Raw genomic sequence first — 27,840 nt, forward strand, 5'->3', positions numbered from 1 at the left:
GGCTAATGTTTTCTGTTTCTTGTTTCGGCTGTGGTGTTTTGGGCCCGTCTGCTTGACCACCTTCACTTGTTTACTCCTCTTATTTCTCTTAATAACGTCGTCTCTTTAACGTAAACGGCTTTCTTCTCGAGTAATCATAAACGTACTAAGCATACATAAAGTACCTGTATATGTTTACACTAACACAAAGTGAACTCAGGACTTAAAGAACAAAAATGCGTTCGACATGTTTTAGTAGGCATCTGATGGACCGATGAAGGCAATCGTTCATACCTGTAGGCATCCGCTGGAATTGTGAATGTGATCGTTCATGATCCCGAATCGCAACGAGGCTATGAAGAAGAAGATCTTAAATGATCACAGCAGAAAAATAAACAGAATTTCAAACTTGACAGCAACTTTATTTTCTTTCTCTGTGACTTGAAGCCAGACACCTTAGCTTCGTTTCTGCCTTTCCCTTAGCTTCATTAACTAAACGACGTCGTAGTGAGATTGACTTTGTTGGGCTTCATTAACTAAACGACGTCGTAGTGAGGTTGAGTTTGTTGGGCTTGGAGCCTTGGATGGTTCATCAAAATAAATAAATTTGTGCTCATATCAATCGCGGAGAGACACAATGTGTTAAGAGAAAAACTTATCCGCGCGAGCAATCTACCAAATCACAAAAAGTTTTATATTATGAGTTTGTGTTTGAGTAATATTAGAAAATATAAAAATAACACAAAATTTTTAATAACAATATACGAGATTAATATAAATAACTAAAGAGAAAATTAGAAATACTAACAAATGAGGCTTGCATAAATGTAATGTCCCAAGGACAGAATTTCGCCTTTATTTTTGTGCTAGTTCGGTAGGTGTTCATCTCCTACGATTCAACAATCTATAAACCGAAGTCAAAGCACTTTAATCTTTGAACTCTGATGAATTTTATATATTTCATACTCTCAAGACGCGATTCGGAATTTGAATAAACGAAGAATGAAAGTAATAGAGTGGAAAAACTCTATTTCTCAATAATAAAAATTAACTCTAATTTTCTATTTAGTTATTTTTTAATGATCGGAGTGCTTGAATTTATATAAAACTCAATACACCTTCTGAAAACTTATGTGTCTATTGGCTTTAAGCCATATGACGCCTAACACTTATTCAAAACAACCAAATCATCGTTTTGACTAATTGACGTCTAATAACAACAACTTTTCATTCAATATTTTAGAAATTATAATATCATATAATAATATAATTTCCAACAGTTTATTCTTCATTTTCATGCAGCTTGTTTATTTTATGACAAAGATTTATTTTTTTATTTTTTTTTTGCAAATGACATTTTATTGCAGTGACGGAAATTAACCATATCTTTACCGATTTAATTTCCACCAATTTTCTTTCTCTTAACAATTAACTATCTAACTCACTAAAGCAATCACTCTACCAAAAAATTATTACTTTTCACCTTATTTTTATTGGGATTGATTTTCAGGTTTGTCTTTGTTTGTTCAACTTACAAAGTAATTCGACTTTTACGACATCACCATTTTATTTTTTAAAGTTAATCTCCAACCTTAATTTTAATTTCAAACTATTGAACAAAAATGGTAAACCCGCACTAGGATGATTCTCGAAGACACGCTCCAACTTCCGATACGCGCTTCGCAGACTCATAGACTCTCTCTCCTTCTTGGTTTAAATCTAAAAGGGCAGTTCCGTAATTCCATCTCCATCTTCCCCGTCTCCCCCTTTCCTCTCCCCGCACTTTCCCTCCTCCTTAAACCTCTTTCAATCGGATCCAAACCCCCCTTTCACATTTCAAAAACAGTCAACCCGTCCGACGCGACTCAGTCTCCCCCGAGTCGGACCGTTCAACTCGGACCCAGTCAACACAGTTCGAAAGGGCGCGCAACCAATTTGCACTGATATCTACAAGCTCTCATCTGAGCCAGGCTTGTAGGCCATGGCTAGGATTTACAACAATTGGGAGCGGCTGGTGCGGGCCGCGCTCAGGAGCTCGGGCCCGGGCCACGAGAGGGTTCCTAGTGGAATCGCCGGCGCCGTCCCGCCGTCGCTCGGGAAGACCACCAATATCGATGCGATCTTACAAGCTGCCGATGCGATTCAAGCTGAGGACCCCAACGTCTCCAGAATTCGTAAGCCTTTTTCTTTTATGTTCTTGAATTTATTAAATTCATGCTGATTTTTTTCAGTGCTCAATTCGATTTTTGCTTGCCCTTCTAATTGTTACTATCTCTGTCTGCGCGTAAAATTTCATGTATGATTTAGTTTTAAGTTAGCTAAGTTTAGCTAATCGTCGTAATCGAACTTAAATTGTTTCAAGGATTTGAATTATACAATATGCTGCTGGTTTTAGTAGCTTTTGCTTTGATGTAAAGATGTTTTCTGTGTACTGCCGAATCGAAGTTGTTTACGGACTATGTTTTTTTTCTGAGCTGGAATTTGTGATCTGGTGGTGTTATGATACTTGTATTTTTGTTGGAGTGTTTATGTATTTACTAGAGTTGTATTGTTTGGATGTTAGTGTGTGAGCAGGCGTATACTATGGCGCAAAATCTGGACCCGAAAAGTGATGGCAGAGGTGTTCTTCAGTTTAAGACTGGATTGATGTCTGTAATCAAGGTATGCTTAAGATCTAATCGCGACTGGTAATTTTTGCATGGCTGCTATTACTGCAAGTGTACTGTTGCAATTACATTAATTAGAACTGCAAGGTAGGTTGTGCATAATGTATTTTCTTTTCATTTCTTATGGTTATACTTATACGATATGAGTATTTGAAATTTTGTTTCAGCAAAAACTTGCACAAAAAGATGGGGGTCCAATAGATCGGAGTCGTGATATTGAGCACCTCTGGGATTTTTACCAGCGCTACAAGCGACGACATAGAGTCGATGATATCCAGAGACAGGAACAACGATGGCGTGAATCTGGAACTTTTGGTGCTGACTTTGGCGAGTATGGCTTCCATTTTTTGCTTTAGTTGGATAATTTTTTTTTAACCGAGAAATTGTTAAGAGTTTTCTGTCCAAATTTTTGTTGCTTCTTCCCTTTTTTTTGGCATGGTTAAATATGTTATTAATTAATTATTTTTTGTTTCATATCGGAGCTCAGTTATGTAGAAATGAAAAATACAATTGCTACCGTGAGGGCTTTAGTTGAGGTGATGGAGGCACTTAGCAAAGATGCCGATCCTAATGGAGTTGGAAGACTTATTACCGAGGAGGTATTTATCCCTTTATCTCCTATGGTTGGATGTGATACTCAACAATTACTTTACCATTGAAAGCCTGTTTTCGCCTCTTAATTCCTTTGCACTTTTAGCAAATTTCATCTTATATCGACTTATTTGTGTTGATTTTGGGTGATAAAAAAGAGTGATGAAAAAAACATTATCTACAAATTTATGTTGCCAACTATTTCGGCATTGTTGTTTTCGTTCCAATATGCGTGATTGTTTTTTACTTTTTTGATCTGTGGGTTTCCAGTTGCGAAAAGTTAAAAGGACCGATGCAACATTATCCGGGGAGCTTACAGCCTACAATATTGTCCCTCTAGAAGCACCATCATTGACCAATGCAATTGGAGGTTTCCCAGAAGTGAGTTTGATCTGAATTATATGTGTCTTGCCATCTGTTCTTCTTGCCCTTCAAGAGTTCTGTTCCATTCACCTTGTATCTTATTTGTCATACCATTGAAGTTACTTGCGACTTACAGTTTTAAGTATTTGGTTATCTCACCAGGTTAGAGGTGCAATATCTACACTTAGGTATACCGAGCAATTCCCCAGACTTCCTGCTGACTTTGAGATATCCAGACAACGGGATGCGGACATGTTTGATCTTCTGGAATGTGTGTTTGGTTTTCAGGTTTGTGTGTTTTTTGTATTTTCCCTAAGCTTAATTATAAATGTGGTTAAATGTGGTATTGTATCTTCCTGGAATGTGCATATGTTTTCAATTACCATTGTTGTTCTTATGCGTTTTTAATATCTGTTTTTTTGCTAAACCCCCTTGCGATAACTATTCTGGTTAAATTTTTCAGAAAGACAATGTGAGGAACCAGAGAGAGAATGTTGTTCTTACAATTGCAAATGCACAATCTCGGCTTGGTATACCTGTTGAGGCTGTTCCGGTGAGTGCTTCAGATTGTTGACTCAATGTCCTTGTGCTCATGTGAATGAACTTGTTATGAATTGTTACACCTATTATTTTCCTATTTATTTATCTAAATATTTGTTTGAATTCATTTCTGCATTTAAGGCCTTACTGTTGTACTTTTATGCGCAAGTGGGAGAGAATTCTTACAAAGTATCAAATATCAACGTCATAGGCGAAAGTGAAGATACAAACAATCTCAAAATAAAAACACAAGAGATCTAACGTGGTTCGGCGTAAAGCCTATGTCCACGGGCGAAGCATGGTGAGGAATTTCACTACACAAACGGAGATTACAAAAGATTGTTTTAACTCTCACAACCCAAATATCACAAATTAACTGTAAACCAAACAAGTAGAGAACTTAAACAAACGGAGAAGATTCTCCCAAATTGTTCTCTAACACACAAATTGATTCTCACCAAATTGCCAAACGAATGAGTCATGAGTTTGCCACTCATGATTCCAAATGGTGACCTCCACCCCAAAACCCAATTAGAGAAAACTCTCTAAGCTGTGGTGAGGCATACAAACTAACCCTAGGCTCCTGTTTATAGTGCATAGGACTTAGGTTACAATGAGAATTCTAATCCTAATTGGAAGTAAATCCAAATCCTAATCAAATAGGTAATTTACAAAATCTCTCCACCAAACAAGAAATCCAACCAAGAAGTCAAATCCAAACTCAAATAAGACACCAAAACGAAATAGGTAACACAAACCTAATTTCTGCATCATCCTAATTTTTAGCCGTAAATCAACACACATACCAGCCTCTTCTATATGTCTTGTGAAGCAAATTGTTACAAAAATTAAATTTGAAGCATTGTACAGTTTCTCAAGTATGTGATCCTATATGCTATGTCTTTTTATATGCTCGTGTTGATATTTATAAAAATTTAAATTGCGATTTCAAGAAATTTAAAAATATAAGATTTGAAAGATATATTTACATGAGAAACGTATGTCGCTTCATGTGGTGGATACTGGGTTAGTTAATCGAAACAACCTGTTTGTAAGCAGGGCTAGGACTGTATACACCTGATCCTACCTAGAGTAAGACCACTCAATGGCAGGAGCCTTGTACACTACCCTGCCTCTTATTTGAGTGTATGGTACTTCTTGGTAACCTGGAGAGCTCGGGTTTGAAGTAGGAAACAGCCTCTCTCCTGTTGGGCGTAAGACTGTTTACCTGATTCTCTGTAGACTCTGCAATTGCAGGGTCTTGTATGTTTTACTGTTTTGAACTGCCCTTTTTACTTGTGTTGCTAGTGCTCACATTGGTATTTAAGATGTGTGTCATTTTATGATTCATTGTTCTTTAGAGGTATAATAATCTATTGCTTATAATACTTCATGGCATGGTCAAGGTTTGTTTGATATTGTACGGGACCTATGGGCATGGAAATAGTCTTGTAGATGTGAAGTTTATTGATATATTTACGTCTTGGTGTGCACAGAAAATTGATGAGAACGCAATAAATGAGGTATTTCTAAAAGTTCTGGATAATTATATAAAATGGTGCAGATACCTGCGGATACGCCTTGCATGGAATAGGTAATCTCAACTCTAATGCTTTCTTAAATACTTAATGCTTATGTCAACAGCCGTTTAAAAATTTCTTATGTACACTGCTAATTACATATACACTTTTTCACAGTTTAGCAGCGATTGATCGGGACAGGAAAGTTTTTCTGGTTTCCTTGTACTTTCTGATTTGGGGTGAAGCTGCAAATGTCCGCTTTCTTCCTGAATGTATTTGCTACATATTTCACCATGTAAGCCTGAAAACATTATGCAGTTTGAAGATTTCTTCTCAGTTCATATATATAAGGTTCACTTATTTGAATAGAATTTTAAACTTTCTTTTCATGTATGAATTTGTATGCAAGTTTCAAGTGAAGTATATAGTGTTGGCTCTTTTGAATTTATTTGTTCAGAAATTTAGTGCAAGATTACAGCTTGGAAATCATCAAGTAACATTTTCGGATACTGTTTCTCTAGTATTGTAAATTGTTTTTTTATCTGTTTGATGGTGCAAGGAGACTTTGCATATAAAACATAGCATAACTTGCTTTATTTATATTTTTTCTAATTATTACAAATGAGAGATGACATCATCTTACTGTTCTACAGATGGCTAAAGAGTTAGATGCAATACTAGATCATGGAGAAGCTCTTCTTGCTGCCAGCTGCAGAACCGAGTCTGGGTCTGTGTCCTTCCTTCAGCAAATCATTTCTCCAATATATGATACACTGGCTGCGGTTAGTGGACCTCTATTTCAGATTTCTTTGTTGTATATTCAGTGTATCTTACTTTGTTTTTTTTTTTTAATTTTTTTATTTTGATATTGAAATTGGATTTGTTTTTATCTAAATCATGGCATGTATGTTATTGGTAATTTTTGTAAAGATTGTAGGATTTGAATACTGTATAATTCAGTTAATACGTAGGTGCAGCATGTTATACTTTAAAACATTATAGCACTAAAACTCTTTTCACTAATTATAAACTAGAACTCCTTTTGCCAAGTCAATCAGATGGCTTCTCAATAACCTTCAAAAGTTTAGGTGTATTCTTTTTATTTTGAATCAAGATCACAATTCTTTGAACGCCGGGCCAATAGCTTGCTAGAATTTGCTTTATTAGTTTAATTCTTATTGATAAAAGTTATGGCTTCTTAACAGATCAATATCACCCTCATTTTTATCCAAAAAAATTATAAGGAAAAGAGGCAGAAACAAGAATAGCAATTGTTACTTTAGGTTCTTGTAAAATTCCTTGAGGTAAAAATTCACTTTGTTCGTTTCTATGGCCCTTTATTATTTAATATTGTTGATAATGTTCTTGAAATGTACGGAGTTTGTTTATGTGGTACCTCGAGTTCTGAGATGTTGAAACTTGAATGCATGAATTAAATTGTTATTTCTTTAGTATGTTGTCATCTGATGGGGTGTTTTGGTATTACATTTATTTGTTAGTATGGAGACAGTAGTTTCATAGTGGGCATTACTAATATGGTGTGGTTTCTTCCTGATGTTGCTTCTTCCATTAAATTTCTAGGGTAATATACTGTGGCTGATATGTACTCTGTTTGGTCTTGCCAATAACTTCTGTTTTGCTTTATTTTTCGCATGCAGGAAGCTGCCAGAAATAATAATGGGAAAGCTGCGCATTCAGCATGGAGGAATTATGATGACTTTAATGAATACTTTTGGTTTGTTTCTTTCCCGTTTACATTTTTGATGGATGATATGATTCTTTTGTGTTTGGCAGTGTGACATTTCGTTTTCAATATGCAGGTCACCTGCTTGTTTTGAATTGAAGTGGCCTATGAGGAGGGATTCACCATTCTTGTTGAAACCTAAAAAGAGAAAAAGGGTTAGTTATATCTGTACTTTGTTTCCAAATTCATTCATGCTTTTGTATATTCGATCATTCTGAAGGTTTGAAACTTAAACTTGACATTTCATATTTTCTTTTGGCACTTTTCTGCTAAAAAGTCTCAATTACTAAGAGTTTAAAACTTTAAAGGGGTCCATAGGTATCCCCCTAATCTCATCATGTACACTACATGTTCACAATTATTATTTTCAAATTTAACAATTAGAATTGTATAGTTGTATGCTCACTCTATTCTTATTCTCGAGTGTTCTTTCTTCCTTTCTTCTTCAAAAATTTATTTTTAAGCATCACTAGTTTGATTAAGCATGATGAAAATATGGTACATAAATTGTTTCTGAAAGTCTTGGTGCACAATTTTCTTTTCGTTATTGACATGTTGAACCTTTTTGGTGATTAACATGTGTATTCAGCTTTGGCTGGGCAATAGATTTTGATGAATTACATATGTTAGTTATGTAAAAGGCCTTAACATTTTGCTCTTCTGTACAAAGATGATATTGGGAGTGATTTTCTGTTTTGGGTCTCACTTTTTAGTGCTTGTAGTTGTATCATATAGGTGGAAAACCATTCTTTTGCTTAAACCATTTGTTTCCTCCTCGCTTTTGATTATTGCTTTGGATGGCAGACTGGAAAAAGCACATTCGTTGAGCATCGGACCTTTTTTCACTTGTATCGAAGTTTCCATCGCCTGTGGATCTTTTTAGCTTTGATGTTCCAGGTTAATTTTGCGTTCCAACTTTCCACATATGGTTACTGAGATAGTTTGGATTAAATGTCTACATTTTTTAATGTCTAACTTGTATTTCCTATGCTGAAGGCTTTGGCAATTATAGCCTTTAATGGACGCATCAATTTGGATACTCTAAAGACAGTCCTCAGCATTGGACCAACTTTTGTTATCATGAACTTCATAGAGAGTAAGTTTCTGCTTTTTGTTTATTTATTTTTTCAAACAATCTGCAGATCAACGCTTGCAATTAAGTCCCAAAAACTTATTCTATTGTTGCTCTTTCTTTTCCTGTTTTGTTCGTTGGCTGATGTGCTGTCCCTGTAGGTTTTCTGGACGTGGTGCTCATGTTTGGGGCTTACACCACAGCCAGAGGCATGGCTGTCTCTAGACTTGTGATTAGATTTTTCTGGTTTGGCTTGAGCTCTGTTGCTGTGACATATATCTATCTGTGAGTCTCCTTTCTTTTAGACAGTTTACTCAAACTACATTTTTACCTGATATCTGTTATTACTTTTGTAATTTTGTATTGAAATTTATAAATTTGCAGGAAAGTTCTGCAGGAAAGAAATGACAGAAACTCAGATTCATTCTACTTTCGGATATATGTTCTTGTATTGGGTGTTTATGCTGCTCTGCGCATAGTCCTTGCACTATTGCTTAAGTTTCCAGGATGTCATAAAATTTCTGAGATGTCTGATCAATCCTTCTTCCAATTTTTTAAGTGGATTTATCAGGCAAGTCCTACTTTTCTCGGTTTGAACTTTGAAATGGTGACGGAATAATTTTAAAATTGCTATGGCCAAAATGGTGATGACTTTATTTTCTGCTTTCTTAATTTGTATTTCAGGAGCGTTACTTTGTTGGACGCGGTCTTTATGAGAAGATGAGTGATTACTGCAGGTATGTGAGCATTTAGAACTTTTTATTGTTGATTATCTGTTCAGCTTCAAGCTTGATTTCTTTTGTTGTCATGGTTGACAATGTGATCTTGTTATTTAGAATCTGATGTAACTGAGTTGAGCTGACACAAAAAATTTTGGGATAAAGTAACAAGTGACTTGAGTTCTCAAGTGTCCCTTGGAACTTGGGAAGAAAGGGCCTCATTCAGTGAACACCAATTCTTAAGATAAAGCTTAGTAGAGTTTGTTTTCATTTTTTATTTTCATATTCCAAATAGGCTATAGTCTTTCTAGATATTGTTTCTGTTAAAGGAAACTTGTTGAGTGTTTGTCATCCAGTTGGACTTACTATGATATGTCCAGATTATTTAGGTTTATATTTTCTATTGCTTCTCAGATAAGGTATCAATATCTTGGCATATTCATGGAATTCTGCAGCTTGGCTAGGCTTGTCATCACTTAAGGGAGACTAACTTCTTTAACTTATTGTATGTAAGTTATGGTGTCACTCCCTTTTGTGTTCTAGGTGTGCTGATATATTTGTCACCACCCTAAGCTATTTCGAGTTCATTAGGGTTATTATATTCTTTTTTTTTTTTACATTTGGCTCTTGGTTTTGGAGTTTTCAAATTAGGACGGATCTCTGTGATGAAGATTTATGTCGGTACTCCGTCCAATATATTTTGATGGCCTGGTTCAATTTAATATTCATGTTTGGCTATATCTGCATGTCAAATCGAGTGTTGACATATATGCTGGTTGATTAGCTTTTATTTCTTCAAGAGACCGCATGTATGTAAAGGGCCTCATATATTGTTTCAAAAACTAATTTTTGCAGGTATGTGCTCTTTTGGTTGATGATCTTCATCTGCAAGTTCACCTTTACCTACTTTCTCCAGGCAAGGCTACTCTTACTCGTCCTCAAGTTCTAGTGATCAATGAGTATATTTTTCAGTTGATCAACAAGTCTAGTGTTTGGCTATAGTAGATTTATAAAATTATATAAGAATTTAATTTTAGATGAGATGTATGTTTGTTTGGAAACTTTGGATTTGAGATCGGGATATTTTGATGGGAGGGAAGGGAAATGGAAGTGTGGTGGTGGCATGGATATATATTTTTCAGTTTCTCTTTGGGCATCTTGGTCCAAACATTTTAAAAATATTCCTTTTGAGTGTAGTTTTTCTAGATTGGGGTGAGTTTGAATTTAATTTAATTTATGATTTTGCTTGGTAGTATAACCTGAACATTAGGACTTCTTGTATTTGTCTTCTACTTTTTACACTGTTTCATTTACTTGAGTCATCATTTATACTGCAGATTAAACCTCTTGTTGAACCCACCAAAATCATCGTGGACCTTCCATCTCTGCAATACTCGTGGCATGATTTGGTGTCAAAGAGTGAGTTTCGCAACATTGATTTACTTTCTTTGTTCTTGTTTACGCTCACTAGTACTTTGTTGCTTGACATCAGCAATCAACTCAATCCAAAACCTATTTTTTGTTTTCTGGTAGAAACTAGTAAGGGACAAAAACTTGGATATTGCTGTGTTTAGGCCCCATAACTTATGGAACTGCAATTATTGGTCTATCATTAATTGGGATAACATGTTGTCAAGATGCTACTTTTACCTTCAGGATGACTACTTTATCAACATTCTCTGATTCACATTAAAATTATGTTAAACCACCTTTCTCACTGTTCCTCTTTCTGCACATGGACCACAAAGCACTACATCTTCCCTACTGGTTTCCAACAATCCTCTTATGGAAGGTGCTTGTTACGTTTTGAAGCTTTTGGTATTTCAAGAGATTGCACTTTAAACTTGACGTGTTAGTACTTGGCATCTGTATCGTAATACATGTCATTCCGATGAATTTAAAAAATGTACTCTATAGGTGGATATCTTGCTACTGATTGTCTCTTGCTCTCTTCATTCTGTGCAAATTATCTGATCATGTGTTTGACGCTTTATTGTATCATGATATGGTTGTAGTGAGAAGGCGTCTCCTATATTAAATCAAATATCATGTTGATTCGCAATAGCAATTATTTTTTAAATCATAACATTTGTTTATTGTGAGCTTAAGGGTAACTTTTTTTCATTTTGTATGAACATACTTTTTTGTCAATAATTAATGGTTCCACTGTTCTTGATGTTTCTTTGGGGGATTGATAGTGCTTGGAATAGAATGTTGCTGCATGTTATTGATGTATACATCTGTTTTTGCAGATAACCATAATGCATTGACGCTAGCTTGCCTATGGGCTCCTGTTGTGGGTGTGAGTATCTTCTTTCTTTAGCTTCAGGCTTCTAATGAGAGGGTTGAATTTACTTCATGAAGATGTATTATGTTAGACTAGAAAGTTGGATTCAGTTGAATCTGACATTGGGAATATTTTAAAATGGCATAAGAATCTGTTGTTGTGCCTCAAGTGAGGTGCTCATTTTCTTGTCTTTCTCAGATCAAGGGCTTTCTCCCTTGTTACCTTTTGAATTAAAACACCTTCTGTCTTAGAATGTGCATACTGCATCTACTTAGGATGCACAGTTCTAATATAATGTTCTATGGTCCAGATCTATCTCATGGATTTTTACATATGGTACACACTCCTGTCAGCCATTATTGGTGGTGTGATCGGTGCAAGAGCTCGGTTAGGCGAGGTATTATCTACTCTAAATCGTTGCAATTTCTTTCTGTGCGACGTATGGGTAGTTTCTGCTCTATGTTTGTATTGTTCATTGTTAAACATATGTAAAGGTGTTATTCTAAGTTTATGGTTCTAGAAAAAAAATTGAAATTGTAGGCTAACATACTTCGCTCTATCATCTCATCTGCCTCAATTCTTCTCTTTCGCTCTCATGTTTTCTATTTTCCTTACATTTGTTCCATCATGCAATTCATCACAACTTCTTACAGGGTTGGTTGTCTGTTGTTTGTTTGTGGCAGATACGTTCAATTGGAATGGTGCATAAGCGCTTTGAGAGTTTTCCTGAAGCTTTTGCCAAGAATCTTGTCTCACAAAATAGAAGGTGGTTATTTGTTTACTTTTCTCATACTACTGCAATTTTTGGTTGAAGGCGTACAGGTCTTGGAAATTTTAAAATATGCACTGTGGCTGGGAAACTCATGGTACTAAATTAAAATGCTGGTCCTCCTGACAGCACTATAGTGATACTCTGAAGTGATTTGAATTTTCGACCTTGTACCATTGTTGTCAATTTCCTTTGCTGCTTTTAGTTTCATGCAGATTTGTTCTGTATATTAAATTTGCACACAGCAAGGGTGAGGCTGCGTACGATAGAGGTTCAAAACCCCACCCCACCTTGACCCTCAAAAAGCGGGGAGCCTCGTTGGCTTGGGGTTGCCCTTTTTTATCAAATTTGCGCACAATTTTATTTTTTCCCCCTTTTAGAAATATAATTGAATGTGGTATGAATGTCCTCGAGAATAAGCTGAAGTGAATCATTAATGAGCTTTTGGATAGAGTCAATTAACTTGAAGGGTTTACTTGCCATCTTTCGATAGAAGGTTACTTGCTATTCAATTGATATAAATTCCATCAAATTCTGAAGGTGTGATCATTGAGGGTACAATGAAGTCCACCTACTTATGAGAAAGTCATCAATTTTAAAAGAAGCGCTTCATACTCGAGTGCATTTCTTACTTTTATGGGAATCTTGCTGATATTTTTATTTTTCTCGTATAATAAGATGATTGATTGTGTAGTATGATAATAGGCAGCTTGTTAGCCATGTGACGGATCTGGAACCTGATCAGTCATTTTCAAATATCTTGTAATCGAAATTACATTTTCCTTTGTCATTTTTGTTAATAACTTGCATCTCAATTCACTTCTTCAGGTTGCCGTTTAACAGTCAGTCATCCCAGGTGAGTTTTTTAAGCTGATTTTTTTCCCCTACTGTTTCAGTTAATTTTTTAGATGATCATATTCCATGTTAGCACAACGTATTGCTGCAAGTTTCTGGTCTATGAAAGTAATTTAGGACGTCTAGAGTTATTTTGAGTTGCATATTGGTTTTTAGGCTTCACTACAAGTCTTTATTTGTTCAAGGACAGTGGGACACACATTAAAAGCTTCTATGCATGTTAACTTCTCACTCTGTGAAATAGGATATGCCAGCAGCATCTGGGACACTTCATTTTGTTTTCCGGTTGTGGGAAGGATTTAATATGAAAATATCTAACTTCCATCCTGTTAAAATCCATTTGTATTGAAAATGTGAAATTAACTGATTACTTCCAACAAATGTTTATATCTTAAAATTCAGTGTCACTTGTAATTTTTTTTTTCTTTTTTTGTGGATATTTTTCAAGTTTGGCTCTGCAATCTGCTCTGTTCTTGTTACTGCGACCACTTTTGTTTTCCCCTTCTGTTCTTCCTGCTATGAAATTTTTGGCATTGAGGTATGAGTTGGTTCATTCAGGATTCTCAAGATTCAAACAAGATGTATGCAGCCATGTTTTCTCCATTTTGGAACGAGATAATTAAAAGTTTGCGAGAGGAGGATTTTATTAGTAATAGGTAATATGCTGAGGCTTGCTACTTGCAATGAGAAGAAAAATCTCAATGCTATTCTCCTGCTACTCCAGTTTGTTTTTGTTTTATGGTTGGTAAGCCTTGAACCTGCGTGTTTTTTATCCTCCAGGGAGATGGATTTGCTCTGTATACCTAGCAACACAGGAAGTCTAGGTTTAGTTCAATGGCCTTTGTTTCTTCTGAGTAGTAAGGTACGGCCTTTGATTTCAGTTGGAAATATGGATATAGCCAGTAGCATTTTGTAGTATAAATCCTCTTTCTTTCTTTATTTGTTCTTATATTTTAGTAATTTTACAGATCTTGCTGGCAATTGATTTGGCTTTGGACTGCAAAGATACACAGGGTGATCTTTGGGATAGAATACGCAGGGATGAGTACATGGCATATGCAGTTCAGGAAGTCTACTGCAGTATTGAAAAGATACTATATTCTCTGGTTGATGGTGAAGGGAGACTTTGGTATTAATTCTCTTATATTTACAATGTTCTTCTTCTTTTTCAAGTGTCAGATTGTTACATATCATGATTGTCAAATGGTTGAGTTGTCTGTGCTGCCTTCTTTATGGTAGGGTTGAAAGGATCTACCGTGAGATCAACAACAGTATTATGGAGGGTTCTCTTCTTGTAACTTTAATTCTTAAGAAGCTTCCGCAGGTGTTACAGAAACTTACAGCTTTAACTGGGCTGCTGGTATATTCTTTGACCATTTGCATCACTCAAGGTTTCATATTGTTTAACAGTTTAGAACTCTTATTTAGTGCTTGTTGCGGCAAATTTGTCAGTCACTCCTTTGTATGTGGTTGTTTTATGTAAAGTCTTGGTTCCATTTGTCTTTCTCTTACGTCTTGCTACTACAGAACATGTAGCTACAGTTTCTATATTATTTAATTCTTGCCATTTAAATACACAGCTTGTTGAATGTTTTGAGGTTTATTATTAGATATCAGTCATTTTATCCTTTTAATATGGTCTCGTAATGTCTTGTTATTGACATAGATGATTTATGTCAGATACGCAATGAAACTGATGTACTTGCAAAAGGTGCTGCTAAATCTGTATTTGAGCTGTATGAGGTTGTTACTCATGACCTTTTGTCATCTGATTTGAGGTATGTGAATTGTTTCTCTTTAATTTTTAAGCAGGATTTTTATTTTCTTGTGATGTTTATAATTTACCTATCCTTCCCCTTCTAAACGCTCCAGGGAGCAGCTTGACACTTGGAGCCTTTTAGCAAAAGCAAGAAATGAAGGGCGCTTGTTTTCCAGGATAAAGTGGCCCAATGATCCAGAAACCGTAAGCATCATTGAATGGAAGATACAAAGGGAAAAAGAATCTATGCCTCTTTGTATGTATTCAAAATTTCAGGGGTTTTAATTATTGTATATATTTTTGTATCTGTTGCCACAGAAAGAGCTGGTTAAGCGGTTACACCTTCTTGTCACTGTAAAGGATTCTGCAGCAAATATTCCAAAAAATCTTGAAGCAAGAAGAAGATTAGAGTTTTTTACAAATTCATTGTTTATGGACATGCCTTTAGCAAAGCCAGTTAGTGAAATGGTTCCCTTCTGGTAAATGATTTTCATCATGTGAGCTGAAACTTCATTACCTGTCAGTTTTATTTATTTTTTATATTATTTTGAAAATCTGTTGTTTGTTTGAGAACAGTGTCTTCACCCCGTACTACAGTGAGACGGTACTTTATAGTTCCTCTGAATTGCGAGTTGAAAATGAGGATGGAATATCAATTCTTTTCTATCTTCAGAAAATTTTTCCAGGTATGTTATCCCGCATTTATACATAAAATCTTCACAAGAACATATTCATTATCCATATTTTGCCTTTATGTCATGTGACTGAGTTGGGTACAAGTGCAGATAATCTATTAGATATAGTAAGTTTATAAATACGTGGCCCAGTCCTGTAGGACTGTATATGAGCTGATAGGAGCCAAATTCTAGGATTCTTGTGCCTGGCTTAAGTACATCTAAACTGATTGCGAGCATGAGCCAAGCTTCTTCTGAAAAGTGCATTTTATCTTGGGTGGTCTAGTTATAATCCAGCTGAAGATGGACATCACTTTGAACTTTTGGTCACTTAACTTAAACAAGCTCTGAATGAATTAATCCCTGAACAGAGATTTTACTGTTTGGGATGGATCTCTGTCCTCCATGACTGTAGTTATACATCATTGATTTTATTCGTTGGTTTCTCTGTTTATTTTACATTAAGTGGCTAAGAATTTGTCTTTCATTTTAGACGAGTGGGACAACTTTTTGGAACGGATTGGTCGGGGTGAGTCTACTGGGGATGCTGAGCTGCAGGAAAATTCAAGTGATTCTTTGGAGCTTCGGTTTTGGGTGTCTTATCGCGGGCAGACTTTAGCCAGGACCGGTTAGTTTCACTTGCTATAATAGCTGGCATTTGTTTCAAAAACTTAACATTGTTGGTAGTTCATTTATATTTATAATCATATGTCAGTTAGGTTGGTTTATCTTTTGACTTGTATCGAATGATTTAATTTCTTGAATTGCAGTGCGTGGTATGATGTATTATAGAAAGGCTTTAATGCTACAGAGTTTTATGGAAAGAAGACCGTTTGGAGGTATTTTCTTGTAGAAATTTGAATTACTTTCAAGTTTCTTTGGGTGAGCACTGAGCACTTGAACAATGTGTGTAAGTTTAACATATCTTCCTGCACTGGTAGTGGGCAATTATCCGCAAAATGATGTCTTCACTAGTCAAGGTTATGAGTTGTCACGTGAATCACGAGCACAAGCGGATTTGAAATTTACTTATGTGGTGTCGTGCCAAATTTATGGGCAACAAAAGCAGAGAAAGGCACCGGAGGCTGCTGATATATCCCTTTTGTTGCAGAGGTACAATCTTTTAATATAATGGATCTCTCAAGTTTTGAGTTATGTTGACCCTTTCGTATGAGTTTGTAAACAATGGGTTTAATTCTGGGTTTAAGGCAAGCCCTTTTTGTATCTTAAAAAGGACAGTACACTAGTAGCACCTGCAATGGTAAGTTAGGTCTGTGTCAAGTATGTAAACCTTCATCTTGGGTTTGTATCACGTTGAAAATATCCTCTCCTAGGTGTGTGCTTGCTTGTTCTGTTCCAATCATATATCAGATGTCTGCACAGTTCTTCAACTCTTTGAGGATGCCAAGTCATATGTCTACAATTAGATAATCTTGGTTTCCCTGAACCTATCTTTATGAAATGGGATGGTGGTGTAGGTATTTTATTTCTCACTTGTATGATACTATTTTCAATTTACATTTGACTAGGAATGAGGCCCTTCGGGTTGCATATATACACGAGGAGAGTGGTGCAATTGAAGGAAAGACCACAAAGGAATTTTATTCAAAGCTTGTAAAAGCCGATATACATGGAAAGGATCAGGTACTCCGAGTTTTTTTCCCTCTCTTTTTCTTCCGTCCAGTTTAAGGTCTTCTGTAGTCTATACTCTAGAATAAATTTTCTTTGGTATTAACCTTTTGGTCATCCTAGATGAGTCTAATGAAAGCATCCCATCTTAAAACTTAAATTATTTGGCTGAGAGGCTCAACATTTATAAATCGACTCTATTAGGTGAATAGTACAAAGGGTTTGGGAATAATTGCACTTATTAATCTCATTGTGTGCTTACGTGAGTTTTTCTTTTGTCTCATATCAATTTACAGGAAATATACTCCATTAAACTTCCTGGTGATCCGAAGCTTGGTGAAGGGAAGCCTGAAAATCAAAACCATGCAATAGTGTTCACTCGCGGGGAAGCTGTTCAGACTATTGACATGAACCAGGTGACCAATTGATCATTTGGTGTTTGTTTGTGACTGAGTGTGTTGCTGCTTTCTTTGTTGTCAGCATTTGTTTTTTACACTCTCATTGGCTCCCTATATGGCTGTTTAATTTAGTGGATTACTGTATTGTTACTACATTATGTAAATAATGAATTCATGCACCCTAAACATGTCCCCTAAACATGTCACTTCTCTCTCTCTCTCTATAATTTTTTTTTATCACCTGCAATTTGACACAAGGCTAATTTTACACTAGTTTGCAACTTTGCTACAATTGAGGAGGATATAACAGCTGATTGATATATGCTCTTATTCGGTTCTTTAGGACAACTACCTTGAGGAGGCAATGAAAATGAGAAATCTCCTTGAGGAATTTCGCAGAAAACATGGCATTCGACATCCAACTATTCTTGGCGTGCGAGAGCATGTATTTACTGGAAGGTTTGGCCAGCTTCTCTTCCAGTCTTTATTTGTTTAGTTTTTAAAAAAAAATTTACAAAATTATTATTGCCAGCATACTTGATTACATGTATGTTATTTGTATCCATGCAGTGTTTCATCTTTAGCATGGTTCATGTCCAATCAAGAGACTAGCTTTGTGACTTTGGCTCAACGAGTTTTAGCATATCCTCTCAAGTTGGTATTTTGTAACTTGACCTTGTTTGTACCAAACATTTTGAATATGTGGTTACTCAATGGGTTTGGTTTGATTTCTGCCCTGGCATTGGTTTGAGTTTTGTTTTCTCTAATATCCAGAGTTCGTATGCACTATGGACACCCTGATGTGTTTGACAGAATTTTCCACACTACCCGAGGTGGGATTAGTAAATCGTCACGTGTTATCAATATTAGTGAAGATATTTTTGGAGGTAAGCATATAAGATGCTGGTAATATTTCTCTTATATCTGCTAGCAATACTGATTAGGTTTGTAAATGGCTACACTGATGCCTCTAGGTTACTGAAATTTGAGAACATGTTACCCCCCATCCCCCCAAATCAATTTAAATTCAGTACATCGGTCTTGGAATTTAGGTGGATACACTATAAAGATGCTTTATAGTTGATGTCCATGTGCATCTATAGTTGGGAATGTTTTGCTCTTTTCCTAACCTTAATAATTTGATGTTCACTGAAGAAAATGATTTATTATTTTTTTAATAGGAGTTTCAAATGGTGAGTTTTGTTGTGCTTCATTCTTGTGTCTTTTAATCTGGTTTTGTCAACTTAATTAAAACAAATTCTGCAGGGTTCAACTCCACATTGAGGCAGGGTAACATTACACACCACGAATACATTCAGGTTCCATACTTAAGCAAATGTTGTGTTGTTGTCCAGTTAAGTGATGAATACCTCTCTGGTCTCTTGATAACGTGCTTCTTTGTGTAGGTTGGGAAAGGAAGAGATGTTGGATTAAATCAGATTGCATTATTTGAAGGGAAAGTAGCAGGAGGAAATGGGGAGCAGGTCCTCAGTAGGGATGTGTACAGGCTCGGGCAACTTTTTGATTTTTTCAGAATGTTCTCTTTCTTTTACACCACTGTTGGTTTCTACGTCTGCACAATGGTACTTTGCTTTTGAATCCTGCATAATTCTAGTTTTTGTTTTTTATTCTTCATATTTGGATTTCGTGATAAAAATTGGTTTGTGATGCAGATGACCGTTCTCGTAGTATACATCTTCTTATATGGAAGGGCTTATCTGGTAAGTGGTAACTTAAACCATACTGGAGAAAAGATAATTTTGAAAAGTGGATGGGAAAAGTTTAGGTGAACCAGCTCATTTCCTATTACTTTTTATAAATGCGTTGTAGATGATACCTTTTTGTTAAATCTTATAGGCTTTCTCTGGAATTGATCGTGCAATTGCGAAGCAAGCAAAATTGTCGGGTAACACAGCATTAGATGCTGTTCTCAATGCACAATTCTTGGTCCAGATTGGAATTTTTACTGCAGTTCCAATGATTATGGGTTTTATACTTGAGTTGGGATTGTTGAAGGTTAGTCTATTTAATTCTCATCTGTGTATGTTCATATTTTATGTCCCTATCTGTAGTAAAGTTAAGATTACTTTCCTATTCATAGTGGATTTAGGATATAAAGAACTTCCAGAAGATAACTTGAACAAGGATTCAAGATACGAGAAATATAAGGAGTTCATAGAAGAGAAGCATGTATACTAGTGTCCTAATTTGAATCTGATTTATTAATTTCGGTGTCTGATTTAAAGCTGATACTGAACAGATTTTAGCTTTTGTGTTTGATTCGATAAAAAATCCATAAGTTTATTGTTGGATTGGAAATGATTTTAGAAGTTCATAGAGTTAGTTATTCTAGATCTTTTGTTACCATATTTGGGCTTCACTATTTATCTCACTTGAGCTATGTGAAAGGGGAGGGACAAAACCTTTGTCCTATAAATGGGCTTCCTCACCCTCATTTTAGAGGACTTAACCCTAGGTTAACCCAATCTTGTGCGTCAACACACTTTTAGCTTTTATAAGACAACAAACTCAATTGAGGAGGTGAGTGAAAGTAAGGGCTGGTTTGGTATTGCTGTGCTTTGAAAAAAAATTGCTTCTGCTATGCTGTGAGAATAAACAGCTGTGAAATAAAGCAACAGAGTGTGGTAAACTTTTTTGTAAAAATGCCTTTGGAAAAAAAAAGTAGTATTATAGTGTTTGGTAAACTTTTATGTAAAACAGCTGTGACTGTGAAATGACCAAAAAGGGTATAATACTAGATGTGCCATTAATTTAATTTTCTTAACAAATAAAGGTGAATTATTAAATATACTTTATTTTTAAAAGAAAACTTTATCTTAAACATATAATCCAACGTTTAACAAGAAATCATAATTCAACATTCAACATATAATCCAACATTTATAATATCTATTTACTATACAACTATTACTCTTTATCTTTTCTTTTATTATGGAATCATAATTTTTTATTCTATTTTCTTCTCCAAGGTTCGGTTCTCCTCTTTTGCAAAACTTGTATTTTCTTTCCTCTTCCGCCGCCCACTCCTTCTCTCATCCTTCTCTCTCTGTCTCTCTCTGCCATATCCGAAGGAAGGCTGGGTCGCCGATAAACTCCACTCCCTTATCAAAGACCACCACCGTAGCAACACCAATCGGAATCCCTCGAACACAATCCTTGCTCTCTCGACGGAGATTTGGTAGAAGCTTGGTGACCAACTCGGTGAGTGACTCAGTTGTCCATGGATGTGAATCGTTGACTTGAATTGGAGAGAGAGAGGAATTGAGTCGTTGGCTTTAATCTAAATTGTGTATTGATTGGGTCTGATGGGTGTTGTGGGGTCCAAACTCGAGAAGGCTCTCGGCAACCAGTTTCCGGAAGGCGAGCGATACTTCAGACTTGAGAATTTTGGCAATACTTGCTATTGTAACAGCGTTTTGCAGGTTTCGATTCTGCATCCTCCAAATTCAATCGTTTTATTAGTGAAATTTTGAAAATAGGGTTTTGATTTTATCGAAATTGTGTAAATTTTGTGGTAGAACGAGAATTACGTGCAGCATATGCAAATTTTGAGCTGTGGATGTTTTGAAATTGAGTAAGAGCGAAGAGACAGGTGAGGGTAGGTTTGGGAATTTGGAAGTTCATTTAATGAACACTATTCATCCATGTTTTGGCGAAAAGAAGCCGGTCTTTCAAAGCTCATTTTTGCTGCTTCACGTTTTCAGCTTTTTTTCACCCAAAACTGTGAAAATAAGCTGTTTTTAAGTGTTTACCAAACACCTTTTTGAACTCATCTTTTTTTGATACCCACTTTTTATAAAAGCACCTCAGTACCAAGCCAGAACTAAGAGATATGATGTTAAGCTAAGTGCACTCTTACTTTGCACTTGATTTTTTCTGCTACAAGAATAAATAATTTTTTCAGTGTTCTTAGGACTTGTTTTGATTCTAGGTTTAGGCTTCTAGCTCTCTCATTTATATCCATGATTATAACTGTCAGTAGATTGAATTTGATACGGGACTCCTGGGTATGCTAATTTGAATCCGGTTATTAGTGTTAATCTGAACTAGAGCTGATATCCAATGTATTGAAACCTTTTGAGTTTGAGTTCAAGTTAGAAAATAATATCCATGGTTTAAATCTGCATTGGAAATATTTTGGAAGTTTTTTATTGCCAGTGTTTCATAATGTTTTATTACATTTGTAATTTTGTAAAGATAACATTTAATACCCTCGAAAAGAGGGGGTTGATGTTCTTCTCAAAAAAAAAGAGGGGGTTGATGTAAAGACATCATATAGTTTAAACTCAGTGCACTCTGATGTCCAACCCTTTTTCTTCTATGAGAATATACAATTTTTTTTCAGAGCTCTAGAGAATGTTAAAATAAGACAGGAAAAGCAACATTGTTTTCTCTGTATGCTAGTGAAGCATTGTTTTCTTTATATGAAAGTATCTTGCAGTTAAAATTCTAGTGTATAAGCATTTACAATTAAAAACCTTTTGTGTTACAGGCGGTTTTCAGTTTTATCACAATGCAGCTTCAGTTGTGTTCTGTGTTCTTCACATTCTCATTGGGAACTAAAACTCATTATTTTGGGCGCACCATTCTCCATGGAGGTGCAAAAGTATGTATTTGGTTCATTCATCCTTTTCTTAAAAGTTATGTTTTTGTTTATCCATATCTTATTGTATGGAATTGATGGCTCGTGTATTTGTATTTTCATTTCACCAACAGTACCGAGCAACTGGTAGAGGCTTTGTTGTCAAGCACATAAAGTTTGCTGAGAATTATAGGCTCTACTCGAGGAGTCATTTTGTCAAAGCGTAAGTGGTATTTTCCAGTGATGAAATACATTATTTCGTTTCCACTTTCTTTAAATTTTGGATGAGGGGTTGTTCTTATATTTGTGAAGTTCTTTAAACCTTTTATTTTTTCTTTTGGGAAGCTCATTTATGTCTCAATTTTGCAGGTTTGAAGTGGCTCTACTTCTTATAGTTTACATTGCATATGGGTACACAGATGGTGGTGCTGTTTCTTACATTTTGCTAACTCTCAGCAGTTGGTTCCTTGTCATCTCCTGGTTGTTTGCTCCCTATATCTTTAATCCGTCTGGTTTCGAGTGGCAAAAGTATGTTTTTATTTTTAGTTAACTTTCTATTTGTAAGGTACACATATGTGCAGCTGTCCTTTTGAAACAACTGAGATGCTCTCTTATTAATTAAACAGGACGGTGGAAGATTTTGATGATTGGACCGGTTGGCTTCTTTACCGAGGTGGGGTAGGAGTTAAGGGAGAGCATAGTTGGGAATCTTGGTGGGATGAGGAGCAGGTTTGTGATTGAAATGACATTAGAATTTCAACAAAAGTGGTGTTTCTGTTTTTCTAATTTTTTAAGTTGGTTTATTATTATCATTATTAAAGTTCGTTCTGTTAAATGTTATAATGTACATAAGTTTTCATGTTGCAATTATCTGTATAGGTTGATTAAAGTGCCATTATTTTAGACTGAGGCTTTTGTATGTTAATTCTTTAATCTAGCTTCGTTTAGGATTGTAGGTTGCTTTGTTGTATAGATCAGTGTGATACACTTGAGGTGATCTCTGTTGTAAACACATTGTCATGTATTTAATATACAAATATCAAGGAAACTGCACCTGACTGTGGAGCTAATTTCGCCTAGCCTTTTGTTTCTTTTTCTTTTTGCCTTTGGACTGGTGTCGAGGGGAGGGGCACTAGCATAGAGCTGGCCATCTTTCTTAAATGATGAGTAGTAAGAGTATCTGTTTTGCAGACGTTGCCTCTGCCTCAATCTTATTTCGACTTTCTATTTTAGGAATATTTTTTCAGCCACAATTTGTTGATCCAGCCAAGCCCACTTAGTCGGATAAGGCTTGGTTGTTGTTGTAATATGTTAATTGTTGTTTGTTTGAATATGTTGCATGTGATCTTTACATTATAATTTTTATCTTATAGAATGGTCCTCTCGTTTGTTTAGGTTGTGTGTTCAAGACCGCTTTCTCTTTGTTGCCCTTGTTTTATTTATGTCATGTGTTAAAGCTTACTTTATGCCTGTGCAGATGCATATTCAAACACTGAGAGGTCGTATATTGGAAACAATTTTGAGCTTGAGATTCTTCATGTTTCAATATGGTGTCGTCTACAAACTCAATATCACTGCAAAGGACACATCACTTGCGGTAAACTTCATATCCTCTCTATTTTTTATTTATTTTTTTTAACATTCAAATGAACGATATATCAATGCAAACAAAGTCAACCAAAGTATTTCCTTGTACACCTTGCCAACCAAATCTTTCTTTTAGGCAATCCTATGGGAAATGTGCATCCACTGAAAAGATAAATAAAAAGAGGAAACGAAGAAGTTTAGGAGAATTCTGTTTGTAGATTGGGCATGCTCTGGAGATGGGTGTTCAACTCAGATATGAACTGAATCTGTCTATATTTGATCTCATACTACGAGCTTAATATATAATCATGTTGTGATTTCATTTTGATTTGTACTCGAGAGATGATTACGACTCTGATAGTTCCGACTGATACTATAGTGCATGGTTGAATGTGCATACAGCTTCAGCTCTAATGTTTAGTGGTTCACCTTTTTGTGATTTTGCATGGACATTCTCTCGATTGTTAGCATCGTTCGCTCTTTATCTTGACATTTTTGTCTTCTGGTTTTGATGCAGATTTACGGCTTCTCTTGGGTTGTATTGGTGACTGTTGTCCTGATTTTCAAGGTTTGTGGCAAGAAAGTTATCATACCCCTTGCCTCGAGCTTTTGAGTATGCTCGATATATTTTAATGAAGCTCATACTCTTGGTGACTGAATTTATTTTGCATTCCAGGTCTTCAGCTTCAGTCCCAAAAAGTCCGCCAACTTTCAGCTCGTGATGAGATTTATACAGGGTGTGGCATCCTTAGGACTTGTCGCAGTTATTGCTCTTCTTGTAATATTTACCGAGCTCTCAATAGTTGACCTGTTTGCAAGCCTGCTGGCAATCATTCCTACCGGATGGGCCATATTATGCGTAAGTTAAACTTTATATCCATTCCTTGCATGCGTTATTCTATATACACGGTCATTTGGCAACGTTTTGTTGAGCTGTTTCGGTTGTGCATAAAACAGCTAGCGGTCACTTGGAAGAGCATCGTCAGGCGTCTAGGTTTATGGGACTCGGTGAGGGAGTTTGCCAGGATGTACGATGCTGGTATGGGGATGCTCATTTTCGCTCCTGTAGTGTTCTTGTCCTGGTTCCCCTTCATCTCCACCTTCCAGTCTCGACTTCTCTTTAACCAAGCATTTAGCCGTGGGTTGGAAATATCACTCATCCTCGCCGGAAACAAAGCCAACGTTGACGTCTAATCGGAACACTCCCCTGAAAAGATTTGGCCACTGCAACTGCTCAGAAATTTGTATATGTTTTATCGACATCTCGTGTGATATTGTTGTTTTTGGGTATGGCAAGGGTAGAAGGGTTATTTATGTACATACATATGGTTGTAAAAAATTGTAGCTGTGATTGAGAATGTCATATGGTGAATTTGATGACGGCGAAAGTGTTGCGGTAGGGAGTCCTTCGGGATTAGCTTATTGACTCCCCATTTTGGTAAAATGACAAGATAGCCCTTGCGACGTTTTTGTGCCATTTTTTCCTTCTTTTTTTCTGTCATAATCCTCATAAATTTGATTAGTCTTCAATATGAATTATATTATCGGGGGATTGGCCATTCAATTTTTCTTCCCTTTGCATTATAAAATATTAAGTAAAAAACGCGAGAAGAAGGGTAGTATATGGAGAGTCTCACTTTGAGTCTTCTTAGCATTTCATTTTTATTATTTTATTTTTTTTAAGAGATGTTAAGGTTAATTTAAAAGTGAAATTCTATATGAACTTTGCCGTCTCACAGTTCATGAGACTATCGCAATAAGGGCTGAGGCAATCAAAGTGATTTAACTTGGCTCTATCCAGAAAGGCCCTCGGTCATCTATTTGTGAGAAACTTTTGCAAGAATCTCCTTAGCATTTATCTTTGCTATAATCGATATTCGGAGAAGGAGGACTCAAAAACTCGGGATCACGAGGCAAGAATGAATGTCTTAAACGACTTGTAATGTAAGACGAAGTTTTATGGTGCCCAAATGAGTGGCAGGATCTATCACTCGACTAAAAATACAAACTAATAAAACCCTGCAAATTATCGAAAATTTGGTGAATGCAACTATTCATTCAGACAACCAAATTACTATGATGAAGAGAAAACTAATGTCGCACAAGAGATGCGATCAAAGACCAACCAAAACATCGAATAATAAGAGGCAACAACCATACAAACAAGTTAGGCAAAACACACAAAATTTGGTCAAATAAATTAAGTGAACTTTCAATCCCAAGACCGCGAGATAAAACTTCTTGATATAAAATTCCTATTTGATGCTTCAATGAATCCATGAGACTAGCAAGAGAACCCATCATTCAGCACTAGCGGGATTCAAACGGAAACGTAGTTCAAATATATCCAAATGCATAGAACCAATGATGATCCAAAAGATAAATGACAAAGAACTTGCATTGAAGAAAAATCCCTGGCCACAAACCAAAGCCTACAAACCTTTATACCTGTTCTAACTCGGTGTCTATATGAAGAACTAAGCCACACGTATCCCACCCAATATCGCTATATTGACAACGATCAATACAATCAGTCAGTAATCAGTATGAGAACTTCACAATTTGAAACCAATACAGTGTACATTCAGTTCAGCGAACAAAAATCCCAAAACAAGTTCGCAGAAACTTTAATTCTCAATCACAATGCAACCAAAAAAATGGTCCGAATCAAATTAGTAGGGCCTATACCGGGATGCAGATTCAGCTCTTTCATCTTCTCATATAACTCACTACAACAAGCAAACAATGACTCTGTTAAACCCATAAGTAATCCCCCAAATGTACCTAACAATACAACAAACTGATACAAATCAGCGAATTGATATACCAATATGAGAAGTTCAACTTGGTTCACAATTCAGAGTCCCGAGCCGAATATCCCAAGTCACAAACAAATGTTCCAAAACAAGTCCTTCGAATTAAAAATATCAACCAAAAAAGCCGAAGAAGGATTGGTCCGACAAATCTTACTCAAAGGCCATTAACAGGACCAATATTACTTGCAGAGCACTCTCAACCACTCATATAAATTACACCCGAAAGCAACCAGCAATCCATTGATTTCGACATAAACTTCATATCATACGGCAATAATAAACTCAAGCAACAAATTAAAATGCAATAAACAATCGATAAATAGCAAAACTGTTTTGCTTGGAACACCAAAATATAATATATCATGTCAAAAAAAGCACAAATCCATCCATGTCTCAAATCGAAGATCCGATTAAACACCAAATCCGTTAACGCATACTTCAAAAGTGCTTCCAACTAAAGTGCTTAACTTGACAGTTGCTACTTTCGTTTAACTAACAAAAACACAAACCGAAATGAAATCGATCCAAATCAATCGACGTTCTGCATGATATCCTCGGCAGTGAACTTGGTGCCCTTGTCCTTGTCAGCGGCGGCGCGGCCCTTGGCCTTGCGGTCGAGCAGAGACTTGCGGTCCTTGTCGAGGCGGAGCTTTGTGATGACGACCTTGGAGGGGTTGATGCCGACATTGACGGTGGAACCGTTCACCTTCTCCCGGGTGATCCGCTCGATGTGGATGACCCACTTGCGACGGTACACCTGGACAACCTTGCCCTCACGGCCCTTGTAGGTCCCACGCACGACCTGGACCTCGTCGTCCTTGCGCACAGGCATCGATCGGACGTTGTACTTGGAGCGGAGGTCGGTGGAGAGGGGCGCGCTCATCAGCACCCGCCGCACGCTGGACGGCGCGGTGAAGTGAGCCTTGCGGTTCTTCCGCCGGGAGCTGGTGACGCGGGGATTGTACTTCATTTCTGCTTGCTCTGCTCTGCTAGGGTTTTCGGCTAGGGTTTGATTTTTCGCAGATCTTTGAAGGTTGGGTTTATAAACAGAAGCGTTTGAATGGAAGGCCCGCTTTCGGCTGCGGCTTGGGCTTAGAACTTGCCCTTCAACCTCAAAATGCATCTCCATCGGGCCAAATTCAAGAGGGCAACTGGTGGGCCATGCAAAGCCCGTCTAAATGTCCCAGCAATTTAAATCCAGTCTTGTGCCACTGGGTAAGGTTGATGTCAGCATGAAGTTAGTTATGATAGATTTCTTTTTGTGTCTGG

At 36.4% G+C, this 27,840-nt stretch overlaps 2 protein-coding genes across 2 annotated transcripts; one reads left to right on the forward strand and one right to left on the reverse strand.

Annotated features, from left to right (window-relative positions):
* Window positions 1–1,693: 1,693 nt before the first annotated feature.
* LOC137712596 (callose synthase 10-like) lies at window positions 1,694–25,228 on the forward strand. Its single transcript, XM_068451694.1, has 51 exons — window positions 1,694–2,153; window positions 2,543–2,640; window positions 2,813–2,976; window positions 3,133–3,244; window positions 3,507–3,617; window positions 3,762–3,887; window positions 4,063–4,152; window positions 5,636–5,733; window positions 5,837–5,954; window positions 6,313–6,441; window positions 7,318–7,394; window positions 7,480–7,558; window positions 8,208–8,300; window positions 8,400–8,499; window positions 8,637–8,760; window positions 8,860–9,046; window positions 9,160–9,212; window positions 10,050–10,110; window positions 10,532–10,613; window positions 11,447–11,496; window positions 11,792–11,878; window positions 12,165–12,247; window positions 13,079–13,106; window positions 13,664–13,761; window positions 13,886–13,967; window positions 14,074–14,234; window positions 14,345–14,465; window positions 14,786–14,883; window positions 14,978–15,068; window positions 15,183–15,343; window positions 15,441–15,550; window positions 16,032–16,166; window positions 16,309–16,377; window positions 16,480–16,651; window positions 17,068–17,182; window positions 17,464–17,583; window positions 17,909–18,024; window positions 18,136–18,219; window positions 18,340–18,452; window positions 18,832–18,884; window positions 18,972–19,148; window positions 19,239–19,286; window positions 19,423–19,581; window positions 22,079–22,192; window positions 22,303–22,391; window positions 22,538–22,696; window positions 22,795–22,897; window positions 23,646–23,765; window positions 24,273–24,323; window positions 24,432–24,614; window positions 24,713–25,228. The coding sequence occupies exons 1-51, from the start codon at window positions 1,961–1,963 to the stop codon at window positions 24,947–24,949; spliced, it is 5,682 nt and encodes a 1,893-aa protein (XP_068307795.1). The 5' UTR covers window positions 1,694–1,960; the 3' UTR covers window positions 24,950–25,228.
* Window positions 25,229–26,887: 1,659 nt separating this feature from the next.
* On the reverse strand, window positions 26,888–27,592 carry LOC137712720 (large ribosomal subunit protein uL24z). Its single transcript, XM_068451864.1, has one exon. It carries the CDS (start codon window positions 27,539–27,541, stop codon window positions 27,101–27,103), a length of 441 nt encoding a protein of 146 aa, XP_068307965.1. The 5' UTR covers window positions 27,542–27,592; the 3' UTR covers window positions 26,888–27,100.
* Window positions 27,593–27,840: the final 248 nt, after the last annotated feature.

Source organism: Pyrus communis, chromosome 13 (genome assembly GCF_963583255.1).
Source record: "Pyrus communis chromosome 13, drPyrComm1.1, whole genome shotgun sequence".
NCBI lineage: Eukaryota > Viridiplantae > Streptophyta > Magnoliopsida > Rosales > Rosaceae > Pyrus > Pyrus communis.

Excerpts from the sequence above, each read along its gene's own strand:
- LOC137712596 (XM_068451694.1), top strand. The coding sequence starts at position 1,961 with ATGGCTAGGATTTACAACAATTGGGAGCGGCTGGTGCGGGCCGCGCTC. Across the intron at positions 14,884-14,977 it reads CTTTTGTCATCTGATTTGAG|GGAGCAGCTTGACACTTGGA; the intron begins GTATGTGAATTG and ends TAAACGCTCCAG. Across the intron at positions 15,344-15,440 it reads AGTGAAATGGTTCCCTTCTG|TGTCTTCACCCCGTACTACA; the intron begins GTAAATGATTTT and ends GTTTGAGAACAG.
- LOC137712720 (XM_068451864.1), bottom strand. The coding sequence starts at position 27,541 with ATGAAGTACAATCCCCGCGTCACCAGCTCCCGGCGGAAGAACCGCAAG.